The sequence below is a fragment of the Pelodiscus sinensis genome, chromosome 2 (assembly GCF_052426305.1).
Source record: "Pelodiscus sinensis isolate ZL-2025 chromosome 2, ASM5242630v1, whole genome shotgun sequence".
NCBI classification, from domain to species: domain Eukaryota; kingdom Metazoa; phylum Chordata; order Testudines; family Trionychidae; genus Pelodiscus; species Pelodiscus sinensis.
This window is the reverse complement of record NC_143053.1, coordinates 201,341,053-201,362,173: the sequence shown is the minus strand read 5'-3', so window position 1 is coordinate 201,362,173 and position 21,121 is coordinate 201,341,053. Positions and strand designations below refer to the sequence as shown.

Genomic DNA, 21,121 nt, shown 5'->3' with positions numbered 1-21,121 from the left:
CAGGACACAACAGTGCACTCCTAGTCTGACAAGCTTTGTGCTGTTGAGAAGGATGGGAGTTTTTTGGGGAAGGAGAATATCAAACTGGAGTAGAGTGAAACAATATTATAGGATCCGCCTTTCAGATAAAGTCATGATACCTTCTTGCACGGAGTATATTTCTTCAGGGGAGGGAATCCCAGTTACTAGGAAGAGACAGGTAATAGTAATGGGGGGTTGATCATTGATTCATTGGAAATATACATAGGTGGGTTTGTTATGACTGGGAAAATCACATGGTGAATGACATGCTGGGTTCAAAGGTTGTAGATCTCTGAAGACGTATTAAGATATTTGTGCTATGCTGGGGAAGAGCTGGTGGTACATGTAGGAAAAGTAGGAGCGAAGTCCTAGAGAGCAAATTTAGGTTACTAAGCAGAGGCTGAAGTACTTGACCGCTTTATGGGAGCATTCTCTGAAATGCTTCCAGTTCTTCTTTGAGTGCTTGCTCATGCCCATTCCATGTTAGATGTGCGTGCACTGTATGCACAGATGCTAGAGGATTTTTCTCCGAGCAGAATCCATCAGGCTAGCACTAGTGCCCTTGGGTGTGGGGTGCACGTGTCCTGGTATAAGGGCCTCGATGATTCCACACCCTTAGAGTTACTCCTTGCCAATCATAACGGTTGCTCAAACAACTCCTCTTGCCTTGCAGGGTTGTTCTTCTAGTGGTTCCATTATTCCCTCCTGACTTCACAGGTTTAGTTACCTTCACTTTTTTTCTTTTAATAGCAGTGTAATTAGTTGAAATCCGCAGTTGTTTAGGGCTAGATTTTCCCCAGATTCTGAACTTCAAACCTTGTCCCTCCTGCTGTGAATGACGCACAATCCAGCTTTCTAAAGTGTCTGCAGGAGACTTGTGTGTAAGAGTGTTGTCAGATACGCTGCCAGTTAAAACCTTGTATGAGAGGGGACTGGGAGTCTAAGTCTAGGCTGTGGTCCAGTCGGATGGAAGCTGCACTCAGATTGGCATCAGAGCCAATTTGGTGAGACTTGACACTGAGTACCTCAACATTGGTGTGGAGTGTTCCTATGGCAGCCCAAGTTTCTCGGCCTCTTGCCTGGGACTGAGGAAACACAAAAAGCAGTGTCCCAAGAAGGTACGTTCTCTGGGACTTGAGTAAGGATAAACAGGGAGGGTCATGGAGTGCAACATGCATTAGGCCACTCCTTTACCCCCACTTTGCAAGCAACATTGATGGTTCTGCCCTGCTCATAGGTGTTTCTGAGCGCAGTGCAAGACTATCCACCAGCATTGGGGAGACATTGTGACTCCCATGGGATCTCCATGCTATTTGCCCTCGAGGTGTTTGCAGCAGTCAGGGATCTGATGACTCTCACGGTACCACTGACCCTGGAGAGGCAACTGAGGGCAGGTGAGATTACTGGAGAGAAGGGAGCATGTTCCCCCAAGCTCCTAACTGGCACAGAGTAGTCTGGTACTGACCAGAGGGAAACCAACTCTGCTGATGTCAGTGAAGACTTCCCACTGTCACCATTCCTCAGACATTTGGCAGCAGCTGGTGGAAGTGAGGGGCACTGATCCCCATTTGGAGTCTGAGGAGGAGTTCTGCATCCAACCACAGGGCTGTTACCAGTAGCTTGACCTAGGCCTTGTTGAACCCCAGTATGGGTGTCTTCCCAGGCCCTGTGGGCAGGTCCATGGCCTTTTTGGGGTTTTGGCGTTTCCCTCCAGTTGTGGGACTGCCTTCCAGCCAATCGCACTCAGTGGTGTCTGAGAAAAGGGCCCACCTAAATCATCTGGCATCTGACCCAGATTCTGATACTGAGCCTGTACCAGTACTTAGGACTTTGGACTGTGTGATGTGGTCAGTATTGAAAAAGAGGTGAATGTCCTGTATTGGTGCTGGCTGCCTCCTTCTCAGAGAAGCCTACGTGGAACTCAAGAAGATTGGTGTCTCAGGGCAACTTCAGAACTCACAAGGAGCTATTGAGAAGAGTGGCTTGTAAATTCAGTGTAGTTGTGATGGCCTGTCAAAGGGGACGGTGCCCCTCAATAAGGCCATTATGGGTCCGGTGAGGTCCCTGTGGCAGACCCCATTCTCTTTGCCCCCCACTTCAAAAACAGCAGAGGAAAAAAAAGTGCCATGTTCCTGCCAGAGGGTATGAATATCTGTATACACCCCCCCCCCCAACCCCTTAAGGTTACAGTGGCCAATGAAAGAGACTGGCAAGGAGACTACAAGCTTTGTTTCCCCTCTCTCCCTCACCCAGCCAAAGGACTCAAGCTGGACCTGTTGGATAGAAAGATTTATTCTACTGGTGGGTTACAGCTCTGCATCTCCAATTAGCAGGCCTTGCTAGAGAGGTATGACTACGTCCAGGGCTCCATGTCAGAATTCAAGGACTTACTGCCTCAGGAGTTCAGACAAGAATCCTCTGCTCTGCGGGAGGGTGGGCCTCCTTTCAGGCTACCTCAGATTCATCTGATATGGTTGCCAGAACAGTGGCATCAGCAATGGTATGAGAAGGTGCTCGTGGCTCTGGTCCTTGGGACTGCCACCAGAAGTTCAACAGTCCATTCAGTTCCTTTCATCTGAGGGAACTTCCCTCTTCCTCAAACTGATGGATGCAAAATTCCTAGGCCTGAAATATTCCAGGACTACTGTCAGGTTCCTGGGCCTCTATTCCCTGGTATCTTTTGAGGAAATGCTTCAGACATATGCAATCAGTCCACTTTTTAGCTCCACTACCTCACCAAGAGCTGGTTAAGAAATAGAACAGGGGCTATGCAAGTAGGCATCTACTCCCTTCCATCCAACTCTACTACTTTAACATTCCTAGGCCATGCTGTGCTAGGCAGCATGTAATCCAGTAACCATGCAGCCGACACAAGTTTTATTGGTTACATAATTAATTGCTGTAGCTCTGCATTGAAAGGAGCTTGGGAGCTGGTGTGCATGTAGGCTGGCTCGGTCCTGGCTTACACTGGGTCCTGGCAGGTGCCCCTGCTGCGGCTCTGCTTTTAAAGCCCTTTGGGAGCTCAAAATACTTTAAATGCAAAGCAGCAGTGGAGGTAGCTACTGGGACCTAGAATGAGCCAGGACTGAGCCAGCTTGCCTGCCCACTGGCTCCTAAATTACTTTTCTTGCAGAGCTGCAGCAGGGGTAGCTGCTGGGACTTGGAGTGAGCAGGGATTGAACCAGCATGCCTGCCCGCTGGCTCCCAAAATACTTTAAATGCAAAGCTGCAGCAGGGTAGTGTAGCTGGTGGTGTTAACCAATATGCATCTGGTTTATCGTTTAACCAAATACACTATTACATCCCTAGCATGGTCTCATCACTTGGCACTGTTGGCTGCAGTGTACAGCAGAGGAAGGCTACACCCTTCAGTTGTATTATACTCCTCTCTTCCATCCTCATTCTTCTTCGGAGACTCTTCTTTTGAGCAACTTGTAGGCCAGGAGCTACAGCACTCAGATCTATTCCTCCAATCCGGGGACCGGCATGGAAGAGAAGAGCCTCAGTGCAGCGATGGGGACTGGGACCAGCAAGATGGGCCTCTAGGACTGGAGTAGCTTGGTGCCTGCGAATATCTATGGTGCAGTGAATAGCACAGTTGATGTGACGAGTAGGAGACCCATTATCTCTCCGGAGCCTGTGGTGCTGGGAGAGTACATGCCTGCTGGGAGAGTACATGCACTGGCGACGAAGGAGCCCATGCATCATGCGCTGGCCTCTCTCTAACAGAGCTCTGGGGACTTTGAGGTGCAATCCTATTGGATGCTGGGTGACAGTGGCACTGGGCGGTACCTGGTGACCGAGGGCCAGACAGTGTCTTCCCCTGTACCGAGGTCCCATTGATACCAGGGATGGTGGTACCACCATAGTATGAAAGTCCTGTGTGGCCTGAAATGCCTCCAGTGTGGAGGGGAGACGGACTTGCAGCACCAGGGAAGGTGACTGGGTAGGAGGGCTCACTGCCACCTACGCCTTCTCCTGCCTGTCAGCTGACTGGTCACCTTTCTTCCCCTGGTCTTTACATGGGGCCTTATCGCTGCCTGGCTTCCTAGCTTGTTTTGCTGGGATCGTGGGCAGCAAATGGTGCTGAGCCGTCCACGCTGGTGGTGTGCTGTGCACCGATGCACTGGTGCTTGGTGATGAGTCCACACTTCCTCGCAAGACCAAAGGTCGGATTCCATTAGAAGCACCTGGACCCTAATGCTCCTTTGTTTAATGGTGCTGGGACAGAAGGACCTGCACATTCTACACTTGTCCAAAATGTGTCCTCCCCCCAGACAATGAAAGCAGTTCGCATGCGGATCACTGACTGGCATAGGCCTGTGGCATGCAAAGCCCCTCCCTCGCCCCCCCAAAGTCTCTAGGAGAATCAAGAATTCAACTATTTGTAGGTATGTAAACTAATGATAGAACTATTTACAAAACAATAGGATCAGGGAATGCTAAGGCTAGAGCATGCTGATCCAAGCACTGTCACAGGCAGTAAGAAGGAATTAAGGAGGGAAGGGCTGTGGGGGTGAGGGGGTGGGTGGGAGGGAGTGCCCTATATAGCATGGCATACATTCCATTCCAGGGGGTGCTGGGACCCCAACCCCGACAGTTACTGCTTAGGGAAAAACTTCTGGCACTTGTGCATGTGGCAGGTAAATCCACATACCTGTGTTGAATGGACATGAGCAACACATCTGAGCACCAGTTACAGAACAGGTAACTGTCTTTTCAAGCAGTGGCACAGAATAGAGATGTAATACTGTAGTTGATTAACTGATAAGCAAAAGCTTATAAGTTAATGCTATAGACTACACACATTACTCTCCCTCCACCCTTGCCAGTACATTTTTTAGCAGGCTGGCCAGCAGCCTGGCTCAGTCCTGGCTTGTGACGGGTCCGGGACTTACCCCTGCTGTGGCTCTGCATTTAAAGTGTATTAGCAGGCGGGCAGGCAGCCCAGCTCAGTTCCGGCTCATGCAGGATCTGGGAGCTCAGACACAACCTAGACAGGGGCTTCTGCTACCCTGCACTGCTGTCTGTTGAGAAGAGGCAGCAGCACCGGGCAACAGGCTAGGGAAGTCTGCTAGGGAAGCTGGTTTTTAAACTGGTACTCCTTGGGGACCAGTTCCTGCCTGGCATCTCGCACTACTGCCTCTGATACAGAGACAGCAGCATGGAGTGTCAGGGAGCTCTTCGGGAATGAGACTGGAGTGCACTGGCCCCACCCCTGGGGACTATAGAAGAGCTGACTAACTGATAAGAATTAATGAGGTTACTTGACTATTCAATTAACCAATATTTAACATCTCTAGCACAGAAAACTACAACCAAATTGGAGTGTCATTGCAATATCACTCACTTAGGTATGATCTGGCTTCCCATGCATCGTGGGAAGGGGCTTTTTTGATATACCACACAGTTCTGGTCAGAGGCCAGCGAGAGAGGAGTGGGTTCCCCCTCCTGTTGTGTGCCCTGTGTTGATCAAAAGATAGGGGCTTGCTGGAGGGTATATGAGAGAAAGTGTCTGCATTGCATTCTGGAGCTTTAGGTTCTTGCACATTCTTTCTTTTCCAGCCTTGATAAACAATGACAAGGAAGAAAGTAGTCTCAAGGAAATTTCACACCTTCTACAATTATTTGTGACACAGGCTATTGCTCAAAGCAAAAATTCCATGGGCTCTAGTCTGTTTTTGTCACAAGAAAAAAAAAGAAGTAATGAAGTCCAGGCAGAGTTGGACTTTAAGAGGCTGAGTGGGTTGGATAAGACTGAATACAGGATATGGACTTTCATTTCTCTATTGCTGCACTCTGAGAGAGCAGATAATGGACCTGGCAGAAGCTTGTCTGCATAGTTGTGGAAGGCCCTGACGCCTGCAGTTATTTTAGGATGTTTATAAAATAGCTGCTGTTAGTAGAAAATGTTTCTATGCAGTTTGTCCTCCCCACAGTGAATGTTCACAAAGGTCCTGCCTAAGGAGTTTCTAGGGAGTCCAGATGCATCTTTTTTTAAACTACACTCATCCCATGCAATATTGAAAGAAGCAGCCTACCTAGACTGTGTCTGAGCTGTAGGCACGTGTGTATGGTAAATTTTAAAAAAGAGCTCCCTGGTTCTCTTTCAGAGGACCATCTGCCTTGGAGTCAAGCTTTACATAAGAACGGTCATACTGGGTCAGACCAAAGGTCTTCCAACAGTGGCCAGATGCCCCAGAGGGAGTGAACAGAACATGGAATCATCAAGTGATGCCTCTCCTGTCATCTGTTTCCAGCTTCTGACAAACAGAGGCTAGGGATATCTTCACTAATAGCCATTGATGGACCTAACCTCCATGAATTTATCTCGTTCTTTTTTAACTCTGTTAAAGTCCTGGTCTTCACAGCATCCTCTGGCAAGGAGTTCCACAGGTTAACTATGCACTGTGTGAAGAAAAACTTCCTTTTGATTGTTTTAAACCTGCTACCTATTAATTTCATTTGGTGATCCCCTAGTTCTTATGTTATGAGAAACAAGTAAATAACTTTTCCTTATTCACGTTTTCCATACCAGTCACGATTTTATAGACCTCTATCATATTCCTCCCCTCCCCTTAGTCTCCTGTTTTCTAAGCTGAAAGGTTCCAGTCTTTTTAATTTCTCTTCATATGGGACCCATTTCAAACCCCTAATAATTTTTGTTGCCCTTTTCTGAACCTTTTCCAATGCCAATATATCTTTCTTTAGATGAAGAAACAATATCTGTACGCTGTATTCAATATATGGGTGTAGCATGGTTTTATATAGAGGCAATAAGGTGTTTTGTCTTATTCCCTATCCTTTTTTAATGATTCCTAACATTCTGTTTTCTTTCTTGACTGCTGCTGCACATTGAGTAGATGCTTTCAGAGAACTATTCACAATGACTCTCAAGATGTCTTTTGCAAGTAGTTATAGCACAATTAGGCCCCCATCATATTATATGTATAGATGGGATTATTTTTTCCAATGTGCGTTTATCAACATTACATTTCATTTGCCATTTTGTTGCCCAATCACTTAGTTTGGTGCGACCTTTTTGAAGTTCTTCTCAGTCTGCTTTAGTCTTAACTATCTTGAGCAGTTTAGTATAATCTGTAAATGTTGCCACCTCGCTGTTTACCTCTTTCTGCACATCATTTATAAATAGGTTGAATAGGATTGATCCCAGTATGCATCCTGGGGGACACCACTAGTTGCCTCTCTCCGGTCTGAAAACTTACCATTTTCCCTACCCTTTGTTTCCTGTCTCTTAACCAGTTATCAAACCATGAGAGGACCTTCCCTCTTATCCCATGACAACTTACTTTACTTATAAGAGCCTTTGGTGAGGGACCTTGTCAAAGGCTTTCTGGAAATCTAACTCCACAATATCTACTGGATCCCCCTTGTCCACATGTTTGTTGAGCCCCTCAAAGAACTCTAGTAAATTTATAAATCGTGATTTCTTTTTACAGAAACCATGTTGACTTTTCCCCAACAAATTATTTCCATCTATGTGTATTACAGTTTTATTCTTAGTTTTGACTAGTTCAGTTAGTTTCAACTAATTTGCCCGGTACTGACATCAGACTTACTGGTCTGAAGTTGCCAAGATCACCTCTAGAGCCCTTTTTAGATATTGGTGTCACATTAGCTCACCGCATAGGAAAGGTTTGACAAGATTTGAGCATTGCTATCCACGGTGTTGAGGAGTACCTTGTGCATTCATCCTTGCCTTTGGCTCCTAGGTTTTACAGTCTTTGTGCTAAAGGTTATTTCATTGGTAAAGTGACACTAGAAAGGATAAAGGATTAATATTAAGAGCCTGTAACAGTTTTCAAGAGAAGAGGAAAAGGAAAGTGAGGATACCACATAAAGATCAGGTCCCTAAGCTGGTAGAGAGAGCAAGTCCATGTGTTGGTAGCATCCTTCCTACACAATCCAGAATCCCAAATTGTCACCATGGATAGTGATGCTATAGGTAGCCTGAGACACCACAAAGCACAGGAATGTCATCAAGGTCAGAAAGGTTCCAGATAAACTAATTCCAAGAGAAAAGGGGGGTGCCAGCTCTTTGAGACTTCCAGGAGAGTACGATGGAGGAACTTATATTGCCTCAGTTAGACAACTCAGTGCCTGACAGACATAAAATGGCAAGGGAACACAAGCAGGTCAAATCTATACAGTGAAAGAATACAAAGACTTTTCTGAGCAGAATGTCATCATTATAGACATTCACGTAATAGTGATGCTGAACACACAAGCTCACAACTACTGTAGTTAACAGCTTTACCATTTAAGTGGTCATTGAACCCAGAAGTTTTCCATATGACATTTAAGTATCACCCCCTGTGTATCAGTCCAAGCACAAGTATGAGAATTGTCAGTGGAGAAAGGTAGTCAAAGATCACTAGAAACTGATGCTGTAGCTAATCTCATTTCTTTATCCTTCTAATTTTTCCTTACAGCTTGCTACATCCCACATGTCTTGGTCTGAAAGGAAAGATAAGGTCCAGAAAGGACATGTATTACTTTTGTATTATTTTCTTCTCCCCCCAGATCTATCCCACTCAAGATAAATCTTCCAAAAGTATATTTTGTGATGGATGGTCTCTTCCACGCATGTCAATAATATCATGAAATAAGGCTTTACTATTTAAATTCATATTTAATCTGCCATAGGAATAGTATTTCCATTCAACATTGGAATATACTGATTCGGAGAGAGTATGCAGTATTGTAGTCATGTTTGTCCCAGGATATTGGAGATCGGGATAGGCGAGGTGGTGTCTCTTATTGGATAGTTGTCTGTTGGTGAGAGACAGGCTTTCAAGTTACACAGAAAAAGCAGTCATGTGGCACTTTTAAAAAACTAACAAGATGGTTTATTAGGTGATAAGCTTTCGTAGGGCAGACCAGAATATGATCTGAAGAAGTGGGTCTGCCCCACCAAAGCTTATCACCTAATAAACCATCTTGATAGTCTGTAAAGTGCTACATGACTGTTTTTTCTATTTTACCAAGATCAGACTAACACGGCTACTTCTCTGTTAAGTTACACAGAGTTCTTCCTTAAATCTCAGAGGAAGTGTTCTGTGTAGCTTGAAAACTTTTCTCTCTGACACTGGTTCAGTTAGGGATATGAGAGATTAACTGCTTAACCAGTAAGCGTCACGCTTAATGAGTGATGCTTACCAGTTCCAGCTAACAGTTAACCAGCTCCCTGCCTGCTACCAGTGGCACAGCCTCTGTCTGCGGGAAGCCCAGGTGCCCTGCAGGCAGGGGCTGCTCTGGCTGGGCTGGAGTAGCCCTTACCTCCGGTGGCGGTGGGGTGATCCAGCCCAGCTTCAGCAGGCGGATGGGTCGCTCCAGTCCAGTGGGGCTGGAGTGACCCTGCTCCCCACCCAGCCCCCCTTTGATTGATTAACTGGTTAAACATAATGTTTAAGTGGTTAACCAATTAAACCAGGTTTTACATCCCTTGGTTCAGTAAAAGATCTTACCTGCCTCATCTAGAGAGAGGGCAGAAGAGGTTTGTTCAGGTACTAACACCTCATGGATAAGTCTTACTTTCTATGGCCTCAGTTATTTTCAGGAAGAGATGCCTAGTTTGTATTTTTTTTTTTTTTTGAATGAGGGGGGAAGAGAGAAGTCAGTATAAGAAACGAAATAATCCGGTAACTTAAGTTTCCAGATGATTTGCTGCATAGGCTAATGCAAAAATTCAAATGCTAATATAGTTTAATTGGAATAGGAGGATACTGTTAGCTAGCCAGTTTTGGGTGGACTGGGCAGTGCTGTGTGTAAGGCTTGGAGATCAGAGGGGAAGAGGTAGTGGTAACAGTTGACATGGGATGATTAGGGAATGGACATGTGTTCTCACTGTTAGGATGCCAAGGACAGGGCAGATCATCTAACAGTGCGGAAGAGGCGCTAACAAGTTTTGGGAAAATGAGTGAGGAGACCAAACTGATTTAAATTTATAGTTGGTTAGAAAATACAGGTTAGTTAAAACCAAAAGATTTCTTGAAGTCATGTAGATTTCATTGAAATTTTGCTGCTTGAAATTTTTCTTTTCTACGTTGTCAGAATACTCTGTTTCTACATTTCCTGAGTTAAATATTTTCATTTTTCTTTTTGAAAGGGCTTTTGTTGCTCATTTTTTATATTATATATTTTAATAAATTCAGAAAGTCAATATGAATGTTGATCTGAAACAGTTGTTCAGAATTTTCTGACACACAGAATTTCGAAACTTTAAAGCTTTGTTCCAAATCACATCTCAAACTGATTTTGAAATCTCAGATTCCTCTGTGAAATGACATTTGCATCTCTTTCCTGAGCTCTATTTAAAATATTCCTATTCCAATATACAGGGCCTAATCTCCAGTTGCCTGGTAGACATGTATTTGCATTCCTATTCAGCAGGTGCCACCTAGCTTGATAAGTGTATGTTTAGTTTCATATATACACAAATGTTGATTTGCATATTTGCATCCATATTCATGGTTTACTTTCCATATACAGAAAACTTTGAATGTGTTTGTGTCCCTCATACTTCTTTTTAGGACAATGTGTCTACTCTGGCTTCAGACATAACTGTGTTAGTCTGTTTCAACCAAAACATCAAGAGTCTGGTGGCACCTTAAAAACTAACAGTTTTAATATGGCATGAGCTTTTGAGAGTTGCAACTTGATGTATCTGATAGAGAATGGGTTTTAAAAAGTTATATGGGGAAAAAAAAGTTCCCTTCTCCTCCTTTTCAGAGCTCTCCTGTGAGCACTACTAAAGTGAACACACCCTCCACTCTGATTTCCAATACCTTTTTCTTGTCCAGGTTCTGTGAAATATATTTCTACAATTTAGCAATGGCCAGGAATCTTCAGATGATATCTAAATCTGGTGAAGTGTCTTATCCAGCAAGTCACCAGGATAAGGTGACCCCTAATTTTCTTGTGACAATATTTTAGGCTGCCTCTTTAAGTGAACCGAATGCCCTTTTTAAAATTCAGATTTTTACTGGTGCCAAGAGGATTTCCAAAAAGGAAACATTATTAAAAAACAAACAGCAAATAGATCATTTAGAAAACCAAAAAGAGGTTTGATGGTGTTAGTGACTTTTCCCTCATACTACAATACTTTTGAGAGTCACCCTCAAATTATAATGTGATTTGGAAGCTGCTTTTTAGGTCTTATGTACTAGGTGACACTATATAGTATGCTATCTTGAGAGGCTTATATGATGGTAATTGTGGTGTTTCTGCACACAGTCTGATGATTACAGTGAGCATGAAATAACAAAAATAAGAGAAGAAATCACTGGACTGAGAAATAATCTCATTCAGGAAATATACAAGGAACAAGAAGAGTATGTAAGTATCAATTATGTAAGCAGCTTAAACTATGTACTTATATGAACCACATTTTACATTTCAGTTGTTTTATTATATACATTCATTCTCAGTAAAATCTAAAGAATGAATGTTACAGTACTGAAAGGAAAGACTATGCTCATATTCTGTAAAGCCTCTGATGATCAGTTTTATTCTTTATCACCTGATACAGTGTTTTCAAAATGAATGGTAGAGGAAAATCTGGAAGTACGAGCCTCAGTCCTCTCAACAGAGCTGCAGGAAGATGATTAGATAGCCCAGTATATATGCAGGGGGGTGCGAACATTCTCTCCCCCACAGTCCTTCGTGGTTCGCCCTGGGGCTGATTCTGGCCAACCTAGGTAAGGCAGGGAAGTGCACTGCCCCAGCCTCCTTCCCCTATGTTCTGGCCATCTGAACAAGGCTGGGTCTGATTCCCCCTTTCCTCACCTGGGGGTGAGGCTCGGCCATGGAGATTGCGGGAAGGGGCGGGGTGGGCAGCCACCAGCCCCTTCCCCAGCTGGCATTCCCCCCCACAGAAATTCCTGTGTATGGGCCTGGTAGCTGAATAAAGCCTTTTTCTGTGGGAAATGAGGAATAGGATTAGCGTTCCCTTACCGCTTTCAGGGGTGAAGAGGGAGGTACTTCCTTAGGCTATGCCTAAAGTTGCTGAGTTTTTCCACTGTCAGTTTCACCAGTGATAGGGAACTGGTAAAAGAAGAGTTCTCGTTTGTGTGTTTACTTACTTCCACAGGCTTCAGAGAGTGTTTCCACTTACAGCAGTTCCATCACTGATGGGAGCACTGCCCTGAGGTCAGCTATCCCACAGTGCCACTCTCTTGGGAAACATAGGGAGTGATTGTGAGGCATCCTGGGCAGAGTTCTCTCTAACTTTTTCTGTGCATGTGTGGAATAAATTTTATGTGCTCTGAGTCATGTGTAACTATGCATCACCATAGAGAAACTTGCTGCTGGCTATGGACACAGCACCTGAATCTCTCTCTGCTGGCCTCCCAAGCACTCCGCTTACAGGGAACACTGATCTTGGGTCCTTGCATAGCCGCCTTTCCCCCAAACAGTAGCTCAGAATTGCTACAAGCAGGGGATCATTTGCTTCATGGAGCAGATATTGTCATCTAGCCAGATGGTAAGTGAGCACTTGGCAAGAAAATAGGAAGGGGAGTTTCAAAGTCCTCAGAGCTTTACAGGGAAGAAGTGGACCTCTGTTCACCTGGTGTCAGAGCAGCAGAGGTACTGGCTGAAAGTAGTGATTGTGTAGGCACTATGAGATAGCAGAGTAAACAAATGGAATGTGTCTTCACCTGCGCATCACTGCAAAAGCATCACCGGTAAGAGCTGTATATGTCTCATGAAGGTGGCTTTCTTTTTACAGTTAACCTTCTGAGTCTCTCTCCAAAAAGTCACTGACAAGTGTAGATGCTCCTATGGGTTTTACTCAAAAAAGGGATTTTTTGGCTTTAAATGACAACTGTAGACATGTCCTCAAAGTTGAAGGCAAGAGAAACACCAGAGATCTTTCACTTCCTAAATACTCATTGTGAAAGAAGGAGGTCCAGAATCCATGGCCACTCTTCTTAAATGAGGGCATCAGGAAGTTCCTAAAATTACCACACAAATGCTGTTTTTAGAAATATATCCAATTAGGCTGTTACAGTATTGATGCTGTGAAAAAGTGAAAGCCAGGTGTATTCTGAGTGATATAAGTGGAAGATATTCTCTTCATATTTTCAGAAATCAGTGGTTTGTGAGCATACAGCCCAAATGTCAGTTAATGTGTTTTCTGGTATTTAGTTGTATGTACTGCTTGCGGGGGTGGTAGGCATTGATGAATGTATCCATAATTTAGGAGAGGCTTACTTGGCTGGTGCAGAAATGGTTCCCTGAGCTGCCACTCCTTCACCCGGAAGCAGGAATTCTGGAGTATATGGTAAGAAGCCCCTGCTGTGTTTCTAAGGGCAGGAAACTGGAACTGCGTGTTTGAGGGCAGGGGAAGTGGCTTTGTAAAATATCCCATAAAGCAAGAGATGCTAAAGAGTCTAGTAAGTAATGAAGTCTTTAAGGGTAATAGTCCAATTACAAGTTTAACAACTGAACATATTGTTGTGGGTCACATGAAAGCTTTAAACAAGATGTGAGAGATTTCGTTATTCACATGCCCTAGAGACTTCTCTCATACACACACTTGTAGTGTTACCTACTCAAGTCAGTCACTAGAACAGGGGCGGCCAACCCGTGGTTCGCAAGCTGCATGTGGCTCTTAAAAGGAAAAATTGTGGCTCCTGCACCTCCGCCTTGGCTCCTGAACCTGCTGCTCTTATGCGTTCCCCTCCTCTGACCTTTTTTTTTTCTTGTCTGGTCAGGGCGCTGCTTGGGACAAGAACATCTGATGTGACAGCTGATGGAAATATGCTTGGGCCCATGCGGCTCTTAAAGGGGCAGCGTGGTTTATTTTTTGCTCAGCATGGTTTTCTTTCCCTCGGCTCTTTGCACTGTATTCACCACTATTTTGGCTTTTTGTCTTTAACGGGTAGACCACCTCAGCACTAGAAAATAAATTCAAATATGGTATCCAGACTGCAGCAGAATTAGTCAGGTTTACTGATCATGTTGTGATTTAATGTTCCAGCAGTAATTCCAGCATGAAATGCTCACACTGTCTGTGTCTGGGACAGAGTGAAGGGAGGAGAAAACAAAAACTGGTGTGTGTCAAGAGCTCAGGTTTTTAATGTATATGAAGTAGACAGGGGGTTAGTGGCTAATGTATCGGACACTGACAAATTAAGTCCAAATTGTGTGTTGAAGAAATGACAGTCAATTTAATATGTTTACACAGAGCAGAAAAAAAAACAAGTGGAATCATTCTCTTTAATTTTAAAAAAGGCTCATTAGTTTAAGCTTATGTTTGACATTCCTTATGTTCAGGGCTTGACAAATCACTGTTCAGCCGGTCGCGCCCCGTTCACCATCAGTGCGCGCATGCGCAATGCGGGTCTTGCGCATGCGCAGTGCGGGGCTGGCGAGCAGATTTCGCCACCGTTTGTCAAGCCCTGCTTATGTTATTGTGTCATGTATTGTCCCCGGTTGCAAAGAATGTTTAAATGTATGAGTGTTTGGATTATTAAGTTAGTTGGTGACATTTCTGGTGTGTGTGTGTGTGCTCCAGAACTCTGGGGGACTTCTGACAGTTAGCTTGGAACGGGATCTTCTAGATGCTGAACCCATGAAGGAATTGAGCACTAAGCACCCATTAGTGTGTGCAGCAGTTCAAGAACAGAAGGTTCTTTTAAAGGTAATTTAATATCACTAAGACTTTCAATTTTTAGTTGTGTGGGGAGCTCCTGATAGCTCAGCATATATTGGTTGATTGTTGTGCTTGAACTCAGTAAGTGCTTCTTTAGCATTTATAAGGTTACTATTGAAATAGTAATAATTCTGGCTAGCCTCTTGGATCGCTACCAAAGAAGTGGGTTTTTTCCCTGTTTGTCTCTGTGTGTCTCCTCTTTTACTTCTCTGTGGACAACTCAAGCGTGTCCCTTTCTTCTGCTGACTGCCACTTCTGAGAGTCAGTGCACCTTTCTCTTTCTGGCTATCACTCTCTACTCCTGGTACATTCTGTCCCCATCCTACTCATACCCCCCACAATACTCGTTGGACAATAGGAACACTGGGCCTATATCGTCCAACAATTCATGAAAATGTAAAGAAAATTTGGGACTGATTTCTCAAATCTCAAGTTGAGAATTATAATACAGTGCAACAGGAAGTCATGCAATAGAATTTATGTCATTGTTCTTAAAGTACAATGTTATAATTCCACATTTAACAGCTTTAATCATCTGAAAATTTTGATTTCAGGGCTATTCGGTAGATGTAAACACAGAGTCAAAAGTGATAGAAAGAGCAGCCAAATATCACAGAGCATGGAGTGAATTGAAGGAGAAATCTGGATTATTACAATTGATGTTCCTTTTTTTGTGCAAGGTAAATTCCAGATTGACATCCTTTTTGAATGCTGGTTTTTATCTGAAAACATTCAGAATTTTGTTCAACTTATTGTTTAAATAAAGTTTGGATAAAAAAAGCTTTCATGCAGAACTGATGTAAACAATCAAACTGATTTGGTTTAATGAGGGCTTAATATTCACTAAATGTGTAATAAAGTTAATTTCACAGTAAGTAGATATATTAACTGGAATTGCTTTCTTTATCCATCTATTGGCTTGTGGGTTTGTGTGTTTTTTTTGTTTTTTGTTTTTAAGTCTGATCCTTTGGCATATCTGATGGTACCATATTACCCAGGAGCAAGTCTAGGAGCATTGCAAACTAATACACCTTTAACTTCAGAAGTAAGTAACAGTGACATTTATTCAAAACCTTGGCAAGGATTTTTATGAAATATTTAAAACAACTTGATTCTGTCTTCTCTTACTTCACCTTTTCTTTCTCTGCTAGCCAGTGATGTGGCAGTATAACTTGCATTCACGTGAGTACTCTTGATTAAAACCCTGCAAAGAAATAGGCCACTTTGTGTTTTTATGAGTACTTCAATTGAGTGTCCAGTCAGGGCCCCACCGGCTGTGCCCAGTAGGGCTGCCCCTAAAGGTTTCAGAGCCTGGGACAAACCTCCCCCCTCCACCCCTGCTTTGACCCAACTGACCTCTTCTTGCCCTTGCTCTGTCCCTGCCTCGTCTCACTCCACTTCTTCCCCCATGTCCCCTCTCATCTGGGAATGCTTGGCGCTGGCAGAAGTGGTTAAGCCTGCCCCCACGTTCACTGGCAGTAGTGGGAAGTGGAGTGACTCATCCCGAGCTTGCTCTGCGCCACTGGCTCCTAGTTGCATTACTCTGTTTCCCGCTGCCAGTGCATGCGGGGGAAGGGGGCAGTCCCACCCCTTCTGTTGAATCTCCTACTCTAAGCAATGTGGCTGGGAGCTAGCACAGCGGGCTGAGCCCAGGTCATTCTGCTTCCAGCTGCTACTGGTGAGTGTGGAGAGTGGACCTGACCCCTGCTTCCTTCCTACCCTGCTCTTGCCCCCCACGGCTCGTGGCCCTGCAGCCCTGAGTGTGGTCCCCACTACAGAGTAGCTGCCCCCCATCCCACCGAGCGCTCCCCCATGGAGGTTTGCAGATGCTTGGGCTACATAGTGCACCCAAACTGCTAGAGATGGCCCTGTGTCCAGTCATGGGCTGGCATTTTCAAAGGACTCAGGAGGTGCGGACCTAATTTACTTATGCTCTTTCGAACATTACCGGAATTTGTTTTGTTGGTTGCTCTCCTTTAAAAATATTGGTAAGCAAATTTTAAAATACTATGGACATGATTACTCTTGTCGGAGTTCTCAGCCTGTCATTTTCTTTTCTACCTTTCCTTCTCCAAAATGATTTTCAACTGTAAACAAGCCATTTGGTCTTAGAGCCTTCTAAATAAATGATCATGAGTTTGTGTGTAGCTTTTTTCCTCTTGAATTGCTCATCAGGCACTAGTTATGAATCCACATATATCCCAATAGGTAATTACATTGTTTTTTCAAAATGATTTATCCAGGTGTGACTGGATTATTTTTTTAACTGGCTGCACAACTCACTAGAATCTTACCAAGTGTGTTGTGTATTTTCCCATTCAGAATACTTGCTGTGGTTCTGGACTGGAAGCATACTGAGTTTTTTTTACTTGACTTCTTCAATTTTTAAAATTGTTTGTTTTCATCAGGAAATTTTGAAAGTAATGAAAGGAGTAGCAGGTGGTCTGCATACGCTACACAAAGCTAATATAGTTCATGGATCTCTGCATACAAATAATGTGTTTGCTTTGAATCGAGAACAAGGAATTGTTGGAGATTTTGACTTCACCAAATCAGTGGTAAGAGTAACAAAACATTTTCAAGTATATTCAAGGATTTCCTTACATCTCACTCAGAATTCTTCATAGTGCGCTACTTTGTAAATGCCTTTGCTGTTTTTTGGTCCCCCTTTATTGTGAAAAAAGAAAAGTAGGTTTTATTGACAAATTCTTCATTTGCCAGTGTATTGTGAATACTTCATTTTGAGTATAATCTGGATTCCCCAGTCTGGCAATACTCTGATCCAGCAGTTGACTCCATGGGTGCTCCAGGCCTGGAATACTAACGGGGGAAAAACTGGGAGGCTGAGGCCAGGACCATTGCCTGATAAAGGAAAAATGGCACTTGGGGGCTGGGGCTGGAGCAGGGGAGACCCAGTGACTTGGGGACTGGCAGCCAGAGCAGCAGACTCTTGCGGCCCCGGGGCTTGGAGCAGCAGAGTCCTGGGCGCGACAGTTGGGAGCGGAGCCAGTCAGCGGCTGGAAGTGGAGAAGTTGGTATTGCTCTCCCCTGATCTGCCAAATTCCCTGGGTCAGGACTGGTCAGGTCTTGAGGATGCCAGATGAGGGAGACTCAATCTCTGCATCAAATGTGAAAGCACAGTGTATGCAATGATTCTGAACAATTCCAAAATAGTGTTAGTGCTATTCCACCAGTATTTCTATCACCTGTATGGCACTGGTTCAGCAAAGCAGTTAAAAAAAGAACATGGGTACTGTTGTATTGGGTCAGCATTGTCTATGTCTGTCTAGTCCAGTCTCCAACAGTGGCAGCTAAATTCTCTGAAGATTGTGTCTGCAGGGGCTGGGCAGAATTTTCCCTGCAGTTGCTCCTGGCAGAGTTATGCTTCTAAGCAGCACACAAGATCTTTTCTAGTGGAAAAGGCAATATGCCATGTTTATTGAAAATACAAAATGAAAAGAGTACATGCGTGCACACACACGTATCCTGCAGGAAAAAAACAACAAATGGTCTGGTAGCACTTTATATAGACTAACAAAACTTGTAGATGATACATGTTTTGTTAGTCTATAAAGTGCTACCAGATCATTTGTTGTTGTTTTTTTCTGTACAGACTAATTCAGCTACCCCCTGAAGCTTACATCCTGCAGATTCATTCATCCTTAAGTGGTGTTAATCTCATGTTTTCCACAGTTATCCTTTGATGGTTATTGTCAGGCTTCTCACAGATGTTTCTCAGTCTTGGGTGTGTCTCCATGTCTCCAGGGTTCATCAACGCTACTAATTCAATTCAGCCTCAGACACAATGGCTGTTTGCTGGTTATCTTCAAGGTTCCCACTTCTTGACCATCTGGGCATCTGTGATGGCTTTCACACTTACACAGGTCTTCCACTCGCGCCAAACAATTTACAGAGTATTCCAGATAAGGATTACATAGTCTGGCCCACGAAAGCTCATCATCTAATAAACCATCTTGTTAGTCTTTAAAGTGCTACATTGTCCTGCACTGAGGAAGTGGGTCTGGCCCACGAAAGCTCATCATCTAATAAACCATCTTGTTAGTCTTTAAAGTGCTACATTGTCCTGCATTTTGCTATAGTTACTAGAAGACACAGTTTAATTTACAATGCAGACATGTGGTACAACTTAATTTGTAAAGCTAACAGGAAGCAAGACCTTACCTCAAACATTATTTAATCATAAGAAAAGGGTGAAATAGACATATACAGAACTTATGAGCCAGTCATTATACGTCATACTTTTATTCTTATACCAGTACTAAAATATTACAGCTTGGCTACAGCAGCCATGGAGTGTTATTGTTCTGGGCATGAGAACTGAGAGCAGAAAGTGTCTCTGCTCAGCTCTAGGTAATTCTCAAGTCCAGGCAGCCAGCAGGAGGAGAAGGGATGTAGCTGACTCAGATTGGGACCTGAGTCAGAGACAGAAAAAGCAGGAAGCCTGACAGAACTGAGATCAGAAGCTAATTCTGTGGATTCTGAGTTCAGTGCTTTTATAAGACACCCTCCTCCCTCCCCCCCCCCCACCTTCTTTCTCTGGGCTGTCATTGCACGCCTCTTCAAATTTCTTCAGATAAGACTGTCAGGGATGTAAGAGTGTAACCATTTAAACGGTTAACCGACAAGCATCGGTTTATCAGTTTCCATTATGGTTAGATGCTGGCTCCCAGCCCCTCTCCCAGCGAACTGGCTGCAGCCCCACCCTGCATACTGCAGTATAAAGCATTTATATATTCATTGGCTGGTCCTGCTCTTGGGGATCTGGCTGCTGCCCTGTGCTGCAGGCTCTTTATCAGAGCCCGCAATGCAGGGCAGCACCTGGCTCCCCAAAAGCAGGGCCAGGGAGCCCACAGTGCATGAAACCATGTTGTTTAATGGTTAAACGGTTATATTTTAAACCATTTTTTTACATCCCTACTTTGTGGGATGTTCTAGAGTTGATATATTGCCTTCAGAGTTCTGTCTATTTTAGAATGGCTTTTAGAGAAACAGAATAGTAGCTTCTTGAATTTCCTTTATATTAGCATAGTGATAGAAATGTAGCCATGTTAGTCTGGTGTAGCTGAAACAAAATACAGGGCTATGTAGCACTTTAAAGACTAACAAGATGGTTTATTAGATGATGAGTTTTCGTGGGCCAGACCCACTTCCTCAGATCAAATAGTGGAAGAAAGTATTTTCTTCCACTATTTGATCTGAGGAAGTGGGTCTGGCCCACGAAAGCTCATCATCTAATAAACCATCTTGTTAGTCTTTAAAGTGCTACATAGTCCTGTATTCTTTATATTAGCATAACTTCTTAGTCTGTATTTCTTGTGGTACTGGAGTTGGGGTGTTTTCTTGTCATGTGTAGTTTTTGGTACTAGAATTGTTGTTTTTTCATGAGTGAGAGCAGGAACGAGCTAGTCCTGTATTTAAAGAGTGATGCCTCATTAACTTTATTTTCTGTCCCATTCCTGATGGTAGGAGGCCTTTACAATCCCCTGCTTGGGCAAGCATTGAAGGAAGAGGAAGGAAAAGGTGTTCTTGTGAGACTGTGGGGAATGGGCAAGAATATTTACTGTGCTACCGGTTTGCGTTCAAATTGCTGATAGTAATGTTGTCCCTTCCAGGAGCAACGTACCTCTGCAAACACTATGACAGTGGGTAGCTTGAACTTAATTTCCCCTGAATTAAGAATGGGACATCTGGCATCTTCATCCTCTGACATGTATGCCTATGGCTGCCTTCTATTCTGGGTATGTTATTGCGTATGAAAATGACTTTTTGTTAATATTGTGAAAATATAGTAGGCATTATAAATAGCAATATATGCTAGGTCCCTCTTCTGTTTTAACTTGTCCTATTTTAATGAATTCTCATATTCTAAATTGAGTGCTAGGGGCAGAGGAAGTGGGAATTAGGTTTTGTGAGCAGAAGAATGCATTTTTCAATACAATTTACAGCATGGCTTGTCTCCCCTAACAGCAGCACTTAATAAAATGAGACTTTTGTTCTGTACACTGAAGTTTGTCATTACTATTGTATTTCTTATCCTTTTTGCGTTCTCTAACTTCATCTGCAGGTCAATAGATAGCTGCCTTCATTTTCCATGCCTTCTGTTACCTGAATTAAGAGTGGGATTGACAGGTGCTCTGTTTTCTACAGTATCTCTTGGATTTTCATTCTCTTATCCTATGGTATCAAGTCAGAGAAGAGAAAATGCCCCATTATCAGTTAGTTACTGGGTAATGCCTGGTAACATGCACTGCAGTGGTTTGTGCTGCCTCCATCTATCCTGGTTTTCTGTCATTTTACTGTGGTGCCCTCTTGCTAAAGGTTTTAAGGAGTGTAAGGACGTAAATATGGCAGTTGTAAAGCTGTTTGCACACGATTATAGTTTAGAGAAGCTCCGTCAAA

General features: G+C 43.7%; 1 protein-coding gene across 3 annotated transcripts in view; it reads left to right on the top strand.

The window, feature by feature from the left end:
• Nucleotides 1-21,121, top strand: part of STK31 (serine/threonine kinase 31) — a 93,869-nt gene that overhangs the window by 57,633 nt on the left and 15,115 nt on the right. For all 3 annotated transcript variants that reach the window (XM_006138366.4, XM_025179112.3, XM_075922194.2), the window contains 7 exons: nucleotides 11,278-11,379; nucleotides 13,247-13,327; nucleotides 14,564-14,689; nucleotides 15,256-15,381; nucleotides 15,660-15,746; nucleotides 17,110-17,259; nucleotides 20,335-20,460. In XM_006138366.4, the coding sequence (XP_006138428.2) occupies nucleotides 11,278-11,379; nucleotides 13,247-13,327; nucleotides 14,564-14,689; nucleotides 15,256-15,381; nucleotides 15,660-15,746; nucleotides 17,110-17,259; nucleotides 20,335-20,460 (798 nt within the window). The remainder of the gene's footprint in view (nucleotides 1-11,277; nucleotides 11,380-13,246; nucleotides 13,328-14,563; nucleotides 14,690-15,255; nucleotides 15,382-15,659; nucleotides 15,747-17,109; nucleotides 17,260-20,334; nucleotides 20,461-21,121) is intronic.